Source organism: Aphis gossypii, chromosome 1 (genome assembly GCF_020184175.1).
Source record: "Aphis gossypii isolate Hap1 chromosome 1, ASM2018417v2, whole genome shotgun sequence".
Lineage (NCBI taxonomy): Eukaryota > Metazoa > Arthropoda > Insecta > Hemiptera > Aphididae > Aphis > Aphis gossypii.
Window position 1 is genome coordinate 11,986,991 of NC_065530.1, and position 21,920 is coordinate 12,008,910.

The 21,920-nt window shown below is 27.7% G+C and overlaps 2 protein-coding genes across 2 annotated transcripts; one reads left to right on the forward strand and one right to left on the reverse strand.

Annotated features, from left to right (window-relative positions):
- Positions 1–8,983: 8,983 nt before the first annotated feature.
- Positions 8,984–14,048, forward strand: LOC114122188 (thiamine transporter 2-like). Its single transcript, XM_027984779.2, has 9 exons — positions 8,984–9,223; positions 10,152–10,322; positions 10,512–10,731; positions 10,822–11,009; positions 11,293–11,436; positions 12,050–12,155; positions 12,798–12,990; positions 13,086–13,227; positions 13,785–14,048. The coding sequence occupies exons 1-9, from the start codon at positions 9,098–9,100 to the stop codon at positions 13,899–13,901; spliced, it is 1,407 nt and encodes a 468-aa protein (XP_027840580.1). The 5' UTR covers positions 8,984–9,097; the 3' UTR covers positions 13,902–14,048.
- A 2,757-nt stretch (positions 14,049–16,805) lies between these two features.
- LOC114122181 (TAR DNA-binding protein 43-like) lies at positions 16,806–21,302 on the reverse strand. Its single transcript, XM_027984768.2, has 4 exons — positions 20,611–21,302; positions 19,857–20,050; positions 19,533–19,670; positions 16,806–17,625 (listed from the first exon to the last, which is right to left on the reverse strand). Exons 1-4 carry the CDS (start codon positions 20,852–20,854, stop codon positions 16,987–16,989), a joined length of 1,215 nt encoding a protein of 404 aa, XP_027840569.1. The 5' UTR covers positions 20,855–21,302; the 3' UTR covers positions 16,806–16,986.
- Between the last annotated feature and the right edge of the window lie 618 nt (positions 21,303–21,920).

Consider the following 21,920-nt stretch of genomic DNA (forward strand, 5'->3'; position numbering starts at 1 on the left):
GTACTCGTCTCTTTATTTTTCTTTAAAAGGTAATGAATTTATTCAAGTATTGTTTTTTGGAAATTGATACTTTATAAAAAACGTATTTTATAATTCTTAGATTAAATTTTTTATGTAATTGAAAGAGTTTCCTGTGACAATACAATTTTTTTTCAAACAAGAACCACTCTTTTTTTTGTTAAGAGATGGTTTTTTCTTATGTTAATGAAGATTAATTAAAATTTTACCAACTAGTTCCTGATAGTCATTAATAATTAATATAGGAAAATAGTTTTTATTGATTAACCAATTGATAAGATATGGGAGGTTGGGTGATTTGATAATAATAATAATAAATATTAATTTATTACGATTTTATAATAATAATTATTATTCAAACTTTGATTTAAATGTTTTAAAATTTTAAAGGTTTGTTTTATCACACAGTATTACATGATTTTAAATAATTTATAAAATCTAAGTATGTACTAGAAAATATAATAATTAAATAACTTAAAAATTTCAAAAACTATAAATTGAATTAATGCATTACTAAAGGATAATAATAGAAAATATGCTTGATGAATCACTCTGTATGTTAACTTAAATTATTATATTATATATATATATATATCTATGTATATTTGTAAAAACAAAAATGTTATTTTTCTTTATAATAAAAAAATAAAAACATTAAGTACAGTAAATTATATTCATTTTAGTCACCTAGCCTTCAATTAATTATATTATGAAACAATAAATCTACTTTTTAGTTAATCGTCAATTATTATTATTATTATATTTATTATTAATTCGTGCTGTTTTAATATTATAGTTTATTTTGTTTATAAAATTTTATCTTAATATAAGTATGGTGTTCAAAGTTTAAACTGTTTTATTTACATATATATTTGATTCACTATATCTTAACATTATATAATTAAAAAAAAAAAAAAGTCACTGACAAGTCAAACATTAAATAAATGATAAATAAAGTATACGACGCCATTCAGACTAAAGATCATAAGATTTATGCAAACGAGATAGATGTAAACATTTTAAAATGTTTTGACGTGCTTTGGTTTGAAAGTTTCTTTAACATTTCAACAGCCGTAAATATTGAAAAATCGGAAGCTTAACTTTAAATAATAATATAAGTCATAAGTGCACTATAGGTAAATTGTGTTTTACATAATATCATAATTTTTATAAGACCCAGTTAATAGTCATTATGAATCATATACATAAAGCCACATAGGTATTACAATCCTAAAAAAATGTTTTATTGAAGCTTTTTGCTAGATAATTTTTTAGTTTATATAATAAACATCAAGGTAAAGCTATGGTTAGTAAAAGTACTTCAATAATTGAGAATTGAGATAAAGCCAAAATATTGAAACGCAGTCTGAACCTGAAGCGAAACGTTTTGTTGTTATTGGTTCATTACAACAGTGATTAGTGATACTCAATCATAATTCAGATATCATATAATTATATTATCTCTAATAAGTTACTACCAGTGGCGTTCTCAAGACTTTTCAATGGGGGGGGGGCTTTGAAAATTTACTAAAATACAAAAGCAAAAGGCTCTGCCCCCCCTCCCGTAATCTTAATATTACGGTTATTAAATATTAATTATAACAATTATAAATGCCAATAAATAACATTCAAATGAGCGAAATATTTTGAAAATTAAATCATGTAAAGAAAATGTCAATTTAAATAACTGATGAAATTTTCAAGTATCTACGACTTATACTTTTTGAATAATCACAAATATTTCAAATCGTTTGAGCATAAATCGTTATCGTTGCGCAATTTCGTAAAAAGTTTAAAATTCAAACGTTCATAAAATTTTTCCTATTATGATGATTCGATTTTCCTCTATAACTATTTGAAGGAAAATTTATGGACAATTCAGTGTTGAATTTTTTAACCTTAAAAATTAACACAAAAAATTTTATGATTTTCCAACTACAAAATTACTTGCAAATGTTCGCGATTTTGACATATTTCATAAAATTTTAAACTATAAAAGCTTATAAAAAAAAAATAAAACCAACGATTTTTGATTTTTTTCAACTTCAATAAGAAAAACTTATAAGGAACCTTGTATTAAATTTTCAAATTTTTTTGAATACCCAAAATTTTTTTATCGGCACTTAAAAAAAAAATTCAAAATATTTTGAAAATTGTACTGTATGTAGTTGACACTAATATAAAGATTTCGTAAAAATTTCAAGTATTTACAATGATCAGTTTTTGAGTTACAACCATATGAAAAAATCAATTTTTTTAAAACTAATTTTGCGTAAAAATTCCAGTTTTTCCGTCAATATTTTTTTTGTTTTTCTCGATTTTTTTGAAAACTTTTGGAAAATGTCTATTTTTTACCTCTATAATGCACCAAGGATATTCACTTTGCCATCGGAAACCACCCCCGAAGTTAAAATCAATAAATACATCACTACGTTCGGAATCTAAAAAATACGGTCAATGGTTCAAACCTCATGACCCCCCCGTGAGTACGCCATTGGTTACTGCGCCTAGTATTTGTCGCACTACTCAACCAAACTAACAAGATGAAACGCAAAAATAGTTACAATAAAATAGCTAAGAAAATACAATTTTATACAGTGATTAGCCGGCGAGTAAAATAATAAAACTAATAATATCAAAGAAGTATGATATCAAAGTATAAGTATTGATGATATTTACATCTTATCGGGAGAAAATGATAATTTTTTTTTAAATTAAAAACATTAAGATTTATTTTTATTACAAAACCACATAAGTACAACAAATAGGTACGTAGTTAAAAGTTAAATAGTCTAAAACTTTGACTCGCTATAGTTGCTCTGTACACTATTGGCATCAGTATCTTGTACAGCAGCATTCGTGGTACACCGGTACGCTCCACTAAAGAGAGTATATATAGTCACCAATTATTGCAAAGTTAAACTATTTCTCAAACCTAATTCTCTTCTAAAAATCAATTAATTTTATTTTAGAACTATCTACGATGTATTTATTTGTGAATGAAATATATCGCCACGATTTTTTTTAAATATTAGAGGTGTACGTATAATATTTTTCTTTTTATGTTGTTATTGTCATTGCGGGATTGGCCATTTCGAATAGTATATTTTTTGCGATCATCTCGTAATTTGAATATTGATTACATTTGAGTTGTATGAAGGAGGTCCTAATGTCCTGTGCGAGTCTACAAGTGTACGCGTTGTTAATAAATTAACAAATAGGAAGATGATCTGTTGAAAAAAAAATTGTTCTAACAATTATTAGCTGTTTGATATTACTATATGAAGTATTTTATAATAAATAAAAACGCGAAGTACGTAACCAATGTGGTCAAAAGCATTGTACACTACTTATAAGTCGCTACCGATGAATAGTATACACTTGTGTGCACAGAACGTTATACGGATATTATGTTATAGGCTAAAACGAATACAGAAACACTTGATTCACTTGCATCACTAAAATGCTAAAACGAATTTGGGTTTGCGATCGTTACGCTGTCTCGTGTAAAAACAGGTAATACTTAAGTCATGGTCAGATACTTTATACGACAATCGTTGTAATTAGGTTAATTTATGTGTAGGACCTTTTTTCCGGTCAATTGACTTTAACTTTTTAGATTTTGAGTGGAGCGACATACCTATGTATTGGTTTTTAAATTATGTGTATCTGCATATCTGCAGTAAGCACATATAATATTAAGTAGTCGAAAAAATTATTCGGTCTTTAATTTTACGGCGGTTATTTTCTGGTAGTAAATTGGACTTAGTTTGAACTTTTGAAAATAATCTCAAAAAGTAAGCAAACATTGAAGAAAAATAAAAATATTTATAAATAACCGAGTTTTAACAAAATCAATTCTATTTTTTTTTTTATTTGTTTGGTGTAACTCTAAAATGAATAACCGTAGGTACATGCAATTTTCTACAAACGCTGTGTATCACAATATTTTTGCATGTACGTTTAAATTTAGAATTTTCAATTAATTTTGTAATTAAAATTCCTAACATATTTAATATTCATACTTAAAATTTGAAAACATAATCAAGGTCTCGCATGAATTGTTAGTATATACTGAATTTAAAAACCATACACATACGCTGTTATTACACACGCATATTATTATAAAATCAATACGTTCACCGCACCGTTCAGAATTTAAAATGCTTGGAGATGTCGAGCCATTAATGTTATAGATCAGAGACGTCTAATTGATTGTGTTTGTAAATTATGACCAATAATTTGTATACAAAATTATAATAATAATTTTATTTCGTACGAGAAGTGTAAAACGTTCTTGTTAAAGCCATAATAATCAACGGTCAAAGTATCAACTATCGACTAGTCAACAACTCGTTTTCAGAGAAAAAGATTTTAATGTTTCTTTTAAAAATAGATAAAAAAAAAAAAAAATACAAACCAAATATATTGCTTACCCCCAATGCCCACATACATACGTGGTCTACGTCGGTGCACAGTCAAAACTTATTTTATATGTTTATTTTGTGCAAGTATAACATTTAAAATCATCTATTTTATGATTTATGAAAAACATCCAAATTCAATCAAATTAATTTCTTTTTAAAAACCACGCATTCAGTATTTGTTTATTATTTTGCCAAAATTCGTCACGTCACTGCGGCCAATGGATACAGTATAGCGCAATGGGTCTGTAAATAATTGATTTGTGTCATTTAATTGTTTGTCTGAATAAACAATGTTTAATTAATTTAAGAAATGTTTAAAATAAAATTAATTTAAATATTACATTTCTACCACATTTTATAATAATTATATCATACAAAAATGATTTATTCAATTATTGTTAAATACGTACATTACACGGTATTATAAACATTTTAATATTTCATCACACTTGTAATTTAAGGTGTGAAGTATACTTAATATTATAATTATAATAATATGCCTATATATTATATTGTGTAAGTAAATCAATTTTATTATATTAAACTACTTTATCGTCAACTTTAAACTAAGTTTCTTTTAACGAAAAACCAGTTCATGACGAAATCGTATTTGTTTTTTTTTTGTGCATCTCAAAAACAATTAACCATCATAGTTGTTTGAAACTTTCACAAAATAGTAGTCACGATGTTTTTATGAGTGTTTAAAGTTGGAACTTTGGCAAATTTCCTAAAACGTTTAATATTTTTACCTAAAATTTGAAAATTTAATACAAGTAGGGGTGCCTCATTATTACTAGATTTAAAAAAAAATTGAGCGTAATTTCAGAAATATTTTTATGAGCGTTTGAAATTTAAATTTGAACAAAATAGGATATTCATATAATAACGATTTTCTTAACTAATATATTTTAATATAATTTTAAATTTACTTGAACTTTTTAACAAATGTGTATACCTATTATCGTTTTTTACGCATGATATAATTTATAAGATATTTTACCACTTTTTGAGCTATGATCTAAACTTATTATAAATGTTCGATTGTTTAACAATTTTGAAATTTTTATAAAATGTTCCTCATAACTCAAAAGTACCTATTTCAAAATGGAGCCAAAAGATCTAAAAAATATGTATGAACTTCGTTATTTTATGGACATTTTAAGTTAAAATTTGGAAGAAACTAAGAATAACGGTTTTGATTATTTTTATGTAGTAATTGGAAAATACTTTTTATGAGGATTTTAAACTTTTATATAAATTATAATTATATTTTATACATACAGTGACAATTTTAAAAAAATTAGATTAATTTAATGTCATTCTATTAAGAAATTATAAAAAAAAAATGCTAAAACTTATTTAATAGTTTAAACAAAAATATAATTGTTAGCAAAATAAATTACTATAATATATCAATACACTTTCATGTACGCTTAAGACAATAGGCTGATGAGCCGTCTTTACTCAGAGTAGTTTTTCGTACAATGAATTATAATGGATTCAAATTTAACACATCCATTACAGTGACCTATACTCAATGACGAATTGCACTCGATTTCTATTGCACGGCAGAACGGTTATTGCTACGTTTGCCTTTAATTTCGATTTACAGAGGTACAAAAGGTCAATTATTTAAAAAATCAAATCATAGTAATGTGTTTTTTATTTGATTTTATCAATTATATCAAGCCCTCTAGAGTCTCAATTCTCATTAAGTCATTGTTATTTTAATTGTAGCTCATGTTTAACTAGCGGATTAATCGTTTTACTATATGAAAAAAAAAACAATCAATAGGTACTTTTGAGTCTTAATCTTAGCGTTAACAACATATGTTACTCACAGTACTAAATACTGCCACGTGTATTTGAATAGCTCGATAGACTTTTATTTTTTTTTTTTATTTTTTTTACAAGAAATATACAATCTAAACAATTAAGCACAATAAGTATATGTGGGATTAGGGTAATAAACATTATGGGGTTACGTCATTAAAAAGCCACCCGGCACCCACTGTTAGCACTTATAGCTTGTTGATTATATGATTACTTAACTTATATTAGGATTAAGTTAGATGATCCCTATACACTATTTCCTTTTCAGCCTACGACGGGGATTTCCAGGGAGTGACGGGATATGTAAGCTTTTTATTAGAGGATTTTCATGATTTTCTAATTTGTTATAAAATCGTTTATAGAAAACAGCAGCTTCTTCTGCTGTTTTTATACCTAGGTATCTTTGTGGAGAGTCATGTTACAGACGAAGGGTGGGGCATTTGTGATTTTACGAAGGGTAATATTTTGGAAGGCCTGAATTTTATTTATATTTGATTTTTTTTCCGACTCCCACAGCTGGATTCTATACGTCCATATGAGTTTTAGAAGAGATTTGTATATTTGAAGTTTTGTTTTTAACGATGAAAATTTATTTTTTGATAGTAATACTTTTAGAGAACGGGAGCGGGCATTAAGTATTGATCTTTTTTTTCTAATATGATTTTGCCAGATCAGTCTTTTGTCGAGGTTTAGTCCTAAGTATTTAACAGAATCAAGAGAAGGGATAGGTAGATTATTTACAGTTACGCTAGGGCAAAGTCCGTGTCTTAGGGTGAATGTCGTGTGAATAGATTTGTTGTTATTTAATTTAATTTTGGTGTACCATTCAATGCCATTCAGTGCAGTGTGCTGCTGGTAGACACTGGGGTCAATAACTGCTCTAAAAACTGCGTCGATCGATAAAAAGTACGAAAATTTTCGACAAGTTTAAACGACACTACTTCAAACATAACACGGAGGCATAAAAACGCGTGCATTCAGCTTAGCACGTGACCAACTCGATAGATAAATATATAATGTAATACTTATGCCGATTTAATAGCTTGACTAACGAAATGAAAGAATATTGTGTAGGGAATTTGACATAATTTTTTATCGAGTTGATTATGAATTCGGAAAACAGTAATCGCTTTTTGATTTTTTTTTTTTTTTTAACTTTAAGATATAGGTGTATTAACTACAATAGAGTTTAACGTTGTGGGACTTTTAAAATATAACTCAAAATTTTCCAACGAAAAACAAATGTAAAACGAGTTCGAGAAGTTTTATAGTTAAAAGGTTATAGATTGCAGAATACGTACAAACACTTTTTTTGTGAAATGTTGAAGTGTTCCAAGTAGATTTGGTTTTGATCGTTGGATCTATATTGGGATCGCCATCATATACCGACGCGACTTGTTATTATACTTCGGTTATTGCCGATACTAGTATTTCATCTATATCTGGGTTTTGCGCAATTTACGGTTTGAAACTATGTTGGCCATTATGACAATCGAGTTTTTTTTTAACACGTAAATTTTTTATAATTTTTAACATAATACATACTAGGACTAGCTGTATATTACCGACGTCGCCCGGGGATAAAATAAAACCGAAATGGGCAATCTATATCTACTTGGAACATTTCAACCTATTTATAGTACCTATTTATAACCAATGGTATAAGATAACTTTTATTCCTTGTATACGATTTTAGCATCAGTCGTAATCAGAAATAAATGAGTATGTAGTTATATGATTTTATTATTACTAATGGCGGGTAAGCCACTCTCAAAAAACGAGTTCAATGTACGAGTATATATTATCTTAAATTTTCTCAAATCGTCAAAAATGATCAGAACCTATACTCCAGAAGTGCCAATAGTATACTTACTAAACTTACGCCGGTACTCGTTTTCTGATATTTAAACGCCAAGGTTATTATAGTATTTTGATAGTATATATACTATATAGTTGATATAGATTATAGATGTTTAAACATTATAAACACGCAAATAGAAAATGTAAAAAATATTTTAATGCTCCTAATCATTAGTATTCTGATTAATATAATAATACAAACATACAGGTTAATACAAATGTTACTGTGTAAAAAACCCTTTTTTGAATACTACTCATATTATGTAAAAACTACTAAAATGTATTAAGCTATTGGGGATATTCGTTGGAATATTATGTTTTATATTACTTTATATTTATTATCAGAATATTTTTACTGTAGCTAACCTTCTTGTTTTCTTTAGTGACGAGGCACGTTTCCATTTTTTAGGATGCGTGAATAAATGGACAAACAAAACATTCGATAATTTGTAGTTTATTTAACCACTCGGTATCCAAACTTTTTACACTATTTAATTCGTCTCTGTTTTATATGCATGGTATGTTGTAATATATGTATTACGCAAGTACGTTTATTGACAAACGACAAATACACTTTAATGGGCAATTACTTAAAGACAAAATAATTGTTTTCACTAAAACAATACACTGCTGAAGTTATACGGGGAGTTAATTCGTCAAAACAAATTAAAACCACATAACACTTAATTGTTATTTGTTTGTCAATTTAATTGTAAATCCTTATTTTTCAGAAAAATAACGAATTACCTGCCGATAGGTACACCAACAATTCTTAAGCTAATTTCTTAATCTCAGCTGAGCTCTTACAGCTAATCATTTCGAGATAACCGACCATAGCCACTCTCAATACGATATAAAATGCGACCGAAAAATAACTTCTGTATCACATTATTATCATATTGAACTAATCATACATCGCAAACACACGCGTTTCATTCCAATACCCCGATACAACAATCATGAAGAAATGGAAAAAGATCTCTCTATTCGTGTGCGTGTTTGCATTCGTCAGAGAACTTAGACCTATCGAACCGTTTTATGCGGCTTACATGACAAGTCCAGCTATAAACATCACGTTAACTCAGGTAAAATATACATACAATATGCACAATAAGTACGCATGCCGAACGGTGCAAAATAATAGTGCTTGTCAAGACGTGTGATCAGTGCTCACCTCCATTTTGTCTTTAATAATGAATTTAATCAAATTCATGACATTTTAAAATATACATTAAGATAATAATTTTAATTTTTTGAAATTTTCACATTACTATATACATAGAAGTAAACCGTATCGTCCTGCCACGGCGATATAAATGTTTGTTTTTCAAATTAGAACCTCCCTTTTTTACTATAAATTATGTAAGACAGTGTTTCCCAAGCGAGAAAGGGTTCTTGGACCTGTCATAAGTGGTCCGCGGTATCATAGGTTAAAAATAAATGATAATAATATGTAAAATAAAGTAATAAAAATACACAAATTTTGATTTCGTGTATTCTTGTTAATAAACAAAAAAGGTCTTGCTATAGTTTTCTTAACTTTCGAGGAGGTCGCGGTAACCTATGAAATATTATCAAAGTTATCGGTGGTACTGAATAAGTTGGGAAACACTGATTTATAGGATATTTTTTTTTGAATTTTACAAAAATATAAAATAATGTATCTAGTGTTTATTATACCTACTTATTACTTGACCGTTTTCACAAATTGTAAATGTTAATAGATTAATATTAATTGATACTAGTTCAAAATTTGATTTTTATGCATCAAAATTTTCAGAAAATGATTAACTCAATAATTTACAATGGAAAAGGAGTGTTCTCATTTGATAAGCAGAAGTTGTACCTCCACAGGACACTCCCTCCTTAATAGTAGTACACAAAATCTAAATTTTAAAATATGGTATTTAAGTAATTTTAAAAATACTAAAAAGTTATTGAAGAAAAAAGGGGTGGACTAAATCATTTTATATAATATGTACATTACACATTGAATTTTTGCGATTTATACAGACGTCTAGAGATGTTTATGCAGTCGGAGCGTACTCGTGTTTTGGTCTCATCATCATTGTGTTCCTGATCACCGACTATCTGAAATATAAGCCCGTGTTAATAATGGATGGTATATGTGGTATAATAACCTACTGCAACATTGTCGGACATCCAAGTTTATTGAGATTGCAGGTAAACTTATATGTAAATCACTGTCGTTATGACGCTGCTAAAATACTATAATATTATATTGGTATGATCTATTATTGTGTTATACACAGAGATTCGAGGTTTATAAAATCGTACTTAAAAAAAAAAAAAATGCATAAATTCTAAAATAATAACTAATTAATAATAGTAACGATAAAAAATATTTTACAGATCGGTCAAGTGTTTTACGGTTTTTTCTTTTCTTCCGAAGTGGCTTATTTTGGTTACTTATATGCCATGACCGACGATAAACGTTACTATCAAAGGATCACAGGGCAAGCTAGAGCGGCATGTCTGTCGGGCAAGTTCTTATCGTCCTTATTCGCCCAAACGGTCAGTCTCGTCAACGGTTCAGTTCCTTACGTTGAATTGGTGTACGTCAGCGTATTCGGTAAAAATCTTATTCGTTATTATAAATATTATAATCTTTTAATTAGAATGTATATGACATATTTGTTAATAAAATAATTTAATTTTCAAGGGATGTTTTTCTCTGCTGTGTGGGCCTTTTTAATGCCTGACGTTACTAATAGTGTGTATTTTCACAACGAAAGATCTGAATCAATCGAACAGCCTACACCGCCAGTTACAAATACTACGTCTTCTTCTGGCGCATCAAAAACCATTGAGAATATTGAATCTCAACCATCAAATACAAAAGTAGCAAAAGTAACTTAAAATTTATAACGAAACTTTTTCTAACTCGATACAAGTACCTATAGTTGTTATTGTTGGTAGGGATCCTCTCGCCGAATTTTTCGGATACCATAGTCATACCAATTTTAATTATATTATAAATAGGTACTTATATTGTCTGTCTAATGATTATATTTTATAAATTAAGTAATACAGCATACCTACTTACTTATCAATGTAGCATATGTTAACTATAGTGGTAACCTATATAAGTACCTAGTTCGTTTTTAATTTACATTGTAAAATTAATTTTCAGATTACCAACAAGGAAATTAATAAAAACAAAAGTCTGGGTCAAGTATTATTATACTTAAAGAAGGATTTCATACGGTCGTATTCAGATCCTTACGTTATAAAACTTTGTTTATGGTGGGCTTTCGCTTTCGGAGCATATGTACAGGTATAGATGCAGTGAAATATTGAAGTAATATGTTGTGTGACAAGGGCGATAATAGTTAGTTGCCTATATCAGTTGTGGCCAAGACTAGAATTGCCAACGTAGGTACTCGAAGAGTAGGTCCCTCGAATTTATTTAAAAATTTTGAAAATTATGCCCCGAGTTATGGGCAAGAATTTCCTAGTCTACTTTTAAAATTTACCACCGTGAAAGTAAAACATCAAAAATATTATTTTGTAACGCCTAATTCATTAATTACTTTGAACAAGGCAATTTTAGTTTTGGTTTTTTTTTACGAATTCTAATGTTCTATAATTATTAATTATTTATACGCGCGGTTTCAATATTTATAGGTATTGTATTCATACATGTTTATTGTTTGGCTAGCAATTGAATTTCATAATAATATGATATAATATAATAATCTCTTATAAATCTAATATATTAAGTATGGATATGGTGTCATATAAATATTTTTTTTTAATTCCATCCTCTTTGAACACCCCTCTGGACCCATCTACAATTAAAAAAAATTCCTGCCGCCGCCCTTCACATAATATAATATTAATTTTTTATATATTGGTAAATTGTCACTCAATATATACTTTAATTTCAGGTTTACACTTACATTAATGTTTTATACACATATGTATTAGACTTAAACGAGGATTCACATTTTACTTTGTACAACGGAGCGGCAGAATCACTAAATACTTTAATAGGTACCTATTAAAGTAGTAATAATAAATATATTAATAATATTATAATTTTACCTATAATACAAAAACGTAATGCGGCGTCACATTGACGTACCTATACCTACTACTTTCCGCCACTATGACGAGTAATATATAGAAAATGTCCATACTCTGTTCCGTATTTGAGTATATTTCCATTTCGATGGATTTTGTAGAGTTATAAGTGGGATGGACAAAATTATTTCGTATCGAATAAAAAAAAATTTAATTTAATTATGACCGATGTGTGGTTTTTTTATCGATAATTTTTTTTCAAAGTAATTTAATTTATAAAAAAAAAAATTAAATACATATTTTATTGATTATGAGAATAATTTACGGACTATACGATCACACCTGATTACTGCAAGTTCTCATTTTTCAATTTTACAATTAGTAATTATAAACTTTACACGGATGTTAACATTGAGCTAAAATATATATTATGTATTGTAAACCAAGTTTTCATATCATTATGTCCCCTGTCGTAAAGGAAATAGAGAATGTCGGTAGTGTAATACGGTCGTCAAACAAAATGTTAAATGTGTATTGTCTATATATAATAATAATAATAATGATAATAATATAAATTTGATTTTGATATTTTGTAACGTATTATATTTTTAGGGGCCATTGCTGCGTATTCGATTGGAAAACTTGAACTAAATTGGTTTAAAGTCGGAGACTTGTTTTTAGGAATCGGTTCAATACTCGCTGGAATCGTACTTCTAGGTTGTTTTTACACGAGAACTATGTGGTTCATTTACGCTTTCTACATCATTTACGGATGTCTTTACCAGACAATGTTGACGGTCGCCGAGTAATTATCAATATTTGAATACTTATGTTTATAAGACAAAAATCGTACGTTTTGTTTAAATTGCCGCCGTTTGGCGTGTTGTACGCATATTCTAGATCCGAGGTCGCAAAACGATTGAGCAGAGATAGTTACGGACTCGTATTCGGATTTAACTCGTTTATAGCTCTGTTCCTACACACGCTAATGACTTATGGCATCGTCCAAGGGCACATTATCTCGGTTTCGACGATACAACAAGTAAATAAATAAATCAATAAAATAATAAACGGTATCAGAGGATTTACGAGATATCGTGAACTTTTTTACACGTGCTAATCGTGTTACATCACATGCATATTTTTATTGCAGACCGATTGTGCACAATTAACGATTAAAAACAAAAGTGTTTTAAATGATAAAATCGATAAAATACCATGGTGACATTTTACGTTAATGGTATATTAATTAAGTCAGGTTAAAGGTACCTGACCCGTCGGTATTTTTGAATATTTTCTGTACCACCGTACTGCGTGTGATTTTCCGAGCACCAACTAAAGCACTAGTCTGTTATATAATTATAAGCTTGTAACACTATTTACCGTGTAAAAGTTCAATGAATCATTAATCTGTACCTATAGATGTAATATCACAAAAAGGATTAAAATATATTTTCCATGTAACGATATGATATTAAAACTTCAACGTTAGAATTATCATACATCATTATCAAGCGCTTTTTATAGATGTACCGACCTTGAAGTTGAAAAATTTTTTAAATTAAACGTTATTTCAAATCCATTTTCATATTTTCACAGTTCTTGATTTATGCTGTTTACTACATGGCTATTGGAGCAGTATTCCTAATTTTCTCAATCAAAAATTATTTCTCATCGACTACAACTGCCGCCAATCTTATAGAATGTAAGCAATAAATTATTTATTTTATTACTCATATATCTACAACTCATTATTTTTTTTAAATTTATTTTTTTTATATTTTTTATTACATATAATTTTAAAAGAATATAAATGCGTGAATTGTGAACACTCTAATAAATAATTCGATTGGTTTGTGTTTATTTTGTCCTTATAGGTATACCAGTTTCGTGCTATTATAATACACTACCTATATAAATATTAAATAACTACAATGTTATAATCTATCGATTTATAGACATAATATAGATAGTGCTGAAAATGAAAGTATTCTAAAATTTAAATTTAAATTAAAAGTGAGTGACATAGGTACTCTCTCGATAATTCAGATTCGTTAACATTGTGAGTCTAACCATAGGAGTGAATTTGGGGATTTTTAACCATTTTTACACTAACTCCTATGAATCTGAGACTAATCTCTTATCTATATAATTCATGTAAACACCTATAAGTCATATTAATGGGGATGAATTTACACCGTGTGAACAAGGTAGGCTATCTGCAATTCTTGCGGTTCTGTACTTTTGCAGGTAGAATGTTATCTTGTCTATTTTAATATCAAAAACAAAAAAAAAACCCGCTTAAAATTAAATATCGTAAATTGGAATAGGTATATAATGTAAAATATTATTACCTAGATATTATGATCTCTGTCCATTAAATACTTTTTTATACAACATAGTGTAGAAAATGTTAGATGGGGGAAGGGCAACTGCCCTTACTTGACGCTCTTTTGAACGCCATTGCTAATTTAGGTACCACCTTTTTAAAATGTATATTTGGTTTTATGAAAACCTATTCAATCTTCATTGGACGGCCTGACAATAGACTAAACTTATTTTTAAATACTAAGCCATCTGTATACAGTTTGAGCTATTGAATAACTCACATTTAATTATTGATATAGATTTTTTTTTTTTATATACATATATAGTTAATTCTTTTATTACTTCATTATCTAGTATACTTATTATTTATTACCTATTGGACATTGGTTTTCAATAAAATATATAAACACATTGTACAATATGTAAAATAGATATAGCTGTCAGTCCACTTCGGAATGATTTACTATAAATAAACATAGTAAATAGTACGAACGATAAGCTCATAACTATTTAGAGGCTTATGTTATATTCGTAGGTAGGTTGTTGGTACTCACTACCCACATTGATTTGCATTAATACAGGTGTCCGAATTATTAAACTAGGTAATTATTATTCAAATCATAATTTCTAATTAATATCATTATAGGTATCTTCTGTATACATATAAGTGGACATACCTAGACTTATACATATACAATACATACATACAATTACATACATATACTTTGAATGTATGATGAGTTTGTATAACAATTTGAAATGCAATTATTAAAAAGGTGAGCAAGTGGACACCACTCTCCTTTATAGTTGGTATCGAATAGATCACTAAAATGGACGTGTTGAATTTAAATTTAATGATATGCCTATATCATTGTATTCAACACCATTTTTGAGCAGAGACAGTTTGTATTTATATAAATTTAATTCATATTTTATATACTTTACATGATTTGTAAATACATATTGGTATTTATTTAACAATATTAACATGCTTAGTGCTTATTAGTGTTTGTATGGTATAATATTGCATACTGTACTCGTATTTATTTAGTTTTCAACTGTGTGTAATTTAGTCATTCTGTTAAATATTGACAGATGGATTTTCTATAAATTAGGAGTGAGTACAACCTAGTATCTATTATAGTATTATACATCTATGTTTAAAGCTATGAATGCATATTATTTGCGTTAATTTTTTTTTTTTTTTTTGAAATATTATTTAACATAATACATTAAAAACACAATGAAACAAAATGTATAGGAAGAACCCCAAATTAACAAGTTTAAATTTTTAAAAAGAAATCTCAATTACTTTTTACAAAAGCCATAATATGTTATTAAGTATTTAGATATACTTATAATCAAATTATTCTACTTTGTTAACATTGTATAGATGCACAACAATTACAGCACAATTGTTTATAATAATATTATCATTTAATTAATCCTGTTAAAAACAACCACACAATATTTTATCATCCATGTTTTCTAGATCTATGTAGGACTTGATATAAGTTAGGTTATAGGCCATAGAGTAATTACTCTATGTTATAGGCTTAGTGTCAACTAGTTTGATTTAAGGTTATTATCTTTGTATAAACTATAACTACTATAAAAATTAGCCAAAATGTTGCAAGTAATTATTTTTGGCAACAATCGACGAGAGTACGAGACTGTAAATGTAAAATGTAATAATTAAAAAAATAGATAAATCAAAAATACAATAAGAGGAATTAATTTTAACTAGAAAATTGAATTAAATGGACTTAAGGAATTACAATATTTTTATATTAAAATTGATTCAATGATAACTTTTAAAGTCAATAAATAAATAATTATAGACAACGCTTATTTTACCAATAAATTTTTTTTTTAATATTAAAAAATCAATAATGTATATAGTATTAATTCAGCATTTTATTTTAAAGTAATTTGAGAGTAATTTATTAAACAATATTTTGCATAATGCAATTTTATGATCAAATATTATAGAAGTGTATTGACGAAAAAAATGTATCAAATTAAATTGTATTATTATATTCGTTTAAAATATAATACTAATGCAAAAACAAAATATTTAATAGAATATAGATGTACACTCGAAGAGAACAATCAACGTCATTACACTAGTTGAAAAAATCACTACTTGAAAAAAAATAATAACAAAATAGTAAAATACTTAAAATATATAAAGGGAAAATAACTTTTATCTCACATGTTAATATATATACTAAAACTTAAGCTTAATAATTACTAATGTGTACATCTTGTTTATTTTTGTTTGTATTAAAGATTTTGATTATCACAAATATTATTTAACAAATGATTTTTTGAGTGATTATGACAATAAATAAGAAAAGTAAAATAAGTACTCAGTTTAGTTTAAATTGAATTACAATTATGTAATATTAAAATTAAAATTATAAGTCAAAATACATATTATACCCAATAAGATGAGATTGAATTAGGTACATTATTCATATTTGCTCATATTTCCAATTACTCTACTCACTGTCTTTTCTACTACTGCAGCTACTAAACTTGGATCAAACTGGCCACCTACATCTTTAGATTGAGATACAGATGATGAATCGGAATAATCATTTTTTCTCCATACTTGCCCAGAGTTGTAAGACCTGCCACTATCGTATGGTTTTCTATCATATCGACTATTTCTATAGCGGTCTGAATAACTACCACGATCATAATCATCCCAACCACCATTATCATAGTAGTGATCGCGACTATTGTAAGAATCTCGACTTCCTCTCATACGACCTCCATAGGGGTTTCCACCACCTCCGCCGCCACCACCACCACCACCACCACCACCACCACTACGTCCACCGCGTGATCTTTGGTCTTTATCTTTAGGCATAGCAACAGATACACTAAGACGGACATCTTTGATGGTATGATCTTGGTCAAGAGCAGTGAGTGCAGCATCAGGTTTGGTAAATGATACAAAGGCAATGCCTTTAAATGGACGTGGAACAAAGACTTCAACGATATCACCAAATTTTTTAAAATAGTCTTCTAGATCTTCTTGAGTTATGTTTTCAGTTAGTTGGCCCACAAATATTTTCTTCGGTGCTTCATTTATAAATGCATCCTAAAATCAATTTGATTATGTTAACAAATTATAAAAATATAAAATATAAATAATTGTACTTTCATAACAAAAAACACATTTATGATCATGAATACATGAAATACCCTCTAGATATTAAAAAAATAATTATAAGGTAAATCATAAAATACTATTAAAGTTAAAAAATATTTATCTAAAATTAAAATACAATTTATAAAAGTAGGTACATCATACATTTTAATTTCAGTAATAAGAAAAGTTGTTATTGTTTAATCAATAATCTTGATATGATAACATGGAATGTTATTTATTATTAATTGTTTGTATTACCACCTTTAAACAATTTAACAGAAATTCAATCATAGAAATTTAGTATATTCTAATTAAATTAAATTTGATCAATGCTCATACTATTTTATTCAATTTTTGTTTGAATGTAATTGCTTTTGGTTTATTTGTAAACAAAATTGTCTATTTGAAACAACAATTTAAAAAGTAAAAAGCTAAAATGTGCATATCATAAATTTACATTTTTATAAATAATGAAACGCTTGAAATATACCTACTTAGAAATTTAAATACTAAAAATGAATAACTTTAAATTTGATAATACTCATTCTAATACAAAAATAACAAAGTAAAAAAGAAAATTTAATATGTTATGCATTAGTAACACAGAGAGAATAAATACGGGTATATTAACTGTTTAGTAGGAAAGAAAAAATAAACTGATATAATTACATACACAATGTGTATTGTATATGTGTATTATACGAATATATGTATATTAAATGATAATTATATTATAATTGATTAAATAAATTGATATGCATGGATAATTTTTTTGATTATGAATAAACTACATGTTTCTTTAACTATTAAATTGTATAATGAAGTTTAGTAGTCGACACATTAAATATAATATCAACAATTTTGTAGTCAAATATTTATGATTCATAAATTCTTTACATTTTATCTTTGATTATATAATATTGAATAGTTAACTTATTTAACAAGAAATAATTAAATAATTTCAATGTATTTAGTGTACTAAAATTAAAATATTTATTCATTATTTTTTAAGACATTAAGTAAAATAAAGTAGTTCATAATTTATCGGAAATTGAGATTTTATTGTAAGCCGAATTGCAAACACTTAACTTTAAAAATATAGTCTCCATCCCTTTAAAAAACCAAAATAATAGAAAATTAAAATTAAAATCACAAGAAAAATTATTTATAATATTGTTAAGTAGTGAAAATGTAATAAATATTATATTATAATTTATTAATAGGGATATTATATGGATGTGATTACAACATGTGATGTCTCATTCTTACAAATACGTAACATAACAGTACATTTGCATGAAATCGTAGATGTATATTAAATATTCATTTATTTTAAATTACTATAATATTATTACATAAATTATCAACTTGTGAAAAAAGTTTTCTAGACAAGAAATTTATATTTAAAAATAAAATTATTTAAATAAATATGATGAAAAAAAATTGATATTTGTCTCTTCACCATACCTATTAAGTTATAAGAATGTTAATTTTAAATTCATAAAAAAATGTTTATATTATAAATAATTAGATTAAAAATGTACAACAACTAAGAGTATTATTAAAATGTATTAGTAACTACCTATTTAGACCTATGCTATGATTGCTATGTTAAGGTTACATAAATATTAAAATTAAAAATAAGTAGGTATATATTAAGTCAAAAAATAGAACACAAAAGTTAATAAATTGAGTGTATATGATGTGTAAATAATAAAGGAATTTTTAACACACTATTTTAACCAATCTATGCTCAGGCATTTCACAAATATTATATGAAATGAGAAAACTGAATTCAAGTTATAAAATGTTTAAAATTGCCAATAGCAAATATTTTAGCAATACATTATAGGTACCTTAATGTTAGGTATTTTTATCTCACATCGCCTTCCATTTATCACGTGAGAATCTAACATTGATCGCACTTGAGATTCTTGTTCTTTAAATCGTATGAATCCAAAACCTCTGGATCTACCGTCAGTTGTCTTTTTAATCTAAATTAAATAATGTAATTAAAATAACATAATTTGTTATAGAACATAATTGATAATCCGGAAGATTTAATTCAAACACTAAAAATGTATTTTCACAAACCAAATATAAAGAACTAACTTTATATCACATTCATACATTTCCTAATTTACAAACCCTTTTTTCTTTGTTATTTTTATTTAACTAACTTGTGCCATGCGCAGTTCACCGTATTTACTAAAGTAACTTTCTAAGTCCTCATCAGTCGTTTTCCATGGTAAACCGAGCACAAGTAAATCACGATTCTTCCAAGCCGTTGATGTTGCCTCAGACTTGGGTTCCTTGGATGCTCGCTCAACATCACTTTCAAATTCTTCGTTCAATTTCCTTTTCTGTCCATTATCTGAACACACATATCATTATCATTCCTCAACATTATAAAATGGTTACATATAATTTCACATTGATTCCTTAAATACATCACTTATTTAAGAAATAATTATATAAATAATTTAAATAGATAATACTTTAAAAATTAACCACCATCAATAGTTGTTAAGTATATATACATTTAGATAAGTATTTGGACTTATCCACCAAGGTTTTCATTCTTACATAGGAGCTAAATAGGTGCTTAGATTTTATTTTAACTCAAAATAAAAATAAAAAATTCTATGAATCTAATCAGTATAAGTTTATGAACATGTAAATAAGAATGAATGACTAGTTCCAACACTTGTTGAGTTTTCATCACATAACTACACCTTAATGTGGAATGAACCAGTAACAGAAACTATTTTAACTATAAAAATAGGTATGTTACAGTCCGTTTGAAAGATAATTCCGATTGACTGAAACCTTTTTCAATATTCTCATACACAGGTATTGTCTCAAATTAAATTAATCAATTATACAAATATGCTATGTAATGTAGATACAATTTTAAAAATGTAGTTAACTTACCCTTGTTAAAAGAACAAAAGTATACAATGTCGCCCCACCCATCATCAGTAGGTGGATGTAGTTTATCATCGGCAAGCCGAAGAGCTCGAGTTCGGCCGTTATCCGGAGCTACATACTTCAAGCCGCAAGCATCCGGATATTGTGCATGAAGTGTAGACAGCAAGAGGGTGCCATCTTTTTCCAAAGGCAAGTCTACCACCTCTTGATCACTGTCATTCGTTTCAGATACTTGAACGAACGACATGGCTTCAAGTTAACAAAAATTTAACTTATGTGACTTATGAAAGGTAGTTTACAGTCCAATAGCCACAGGAAGGATCGAGTAGTGTAAGGACGTTAGACTTAGACAACGTATAAATTAAAAAAAAATTAAAACAAATGAACACAGAATAAGTAAAATCTAGAGTGCTGGAAAGTGCCACAGCCCAAAGTGGTCTCTGAATTAAAAAATACTTATAAACAGTAATGAACGATTGTGCTATAATGAACTGGCGTACATACGCACAGTCTTGACAAAAAGACTACGAACAGTACGAACTACAAATTATAGTACTAAGTACAAACGCACAAACGCACAGTGCACAATATAAAATATGTAAACACGAATCAAGTATCAGTGGAGACACTGTAACCACATTGCTACCAACTGATTAAATGTTCAAGCCTCGTCGTGCTCGGTTGGTTTTAATTTTAAATAATAATACTCATTGCTGTAACATTAAAAATAACATTGTAAAATTACTAAAATGAATAGTTCTTCTGCACAAGAAATTTACCATGTAATGTGTAGCGTTCTACGTTCGAGCAACAGTAATGATGCAGTATTTGAGGTAGTAGTTAGGAAATAAAAGACTGACAGAATAATTCTAAGTGTTTTTATTGTGAAAATATTCCAAGTCCAAACAATTATTTAAAGTAAACTATTGAATAATATTCGAAGTTCAAAAGATACAATTATTGAACTGGGTGACGTGAAGGTGCTCGCTCTAACTCTGGTAAGTCACGTCTAAAATGTGCCCATTCGGGACCCCCTTATATATCGTCCAGAGACCCCCCCGCGGTACCGACTGGTCCCTGCTGGTCAGTGCACGCGCATCCGCTCTTCCGGTTTCCCACGATAAGCGTGTATCTATGACTTCCTGTCACATCATAAGCGTGCGTGTGATGATGCTGTGACAGTGTGGCCTAATTAAAATATAGTATAATATAATATATAATATTATAATATTACCAAATCTAGCCAGCATTTCCAAAAGTCGTTTCTCTTGTACCGCTTTCGGTTATAAGCCTTGTCAAATCAAACTCGTATA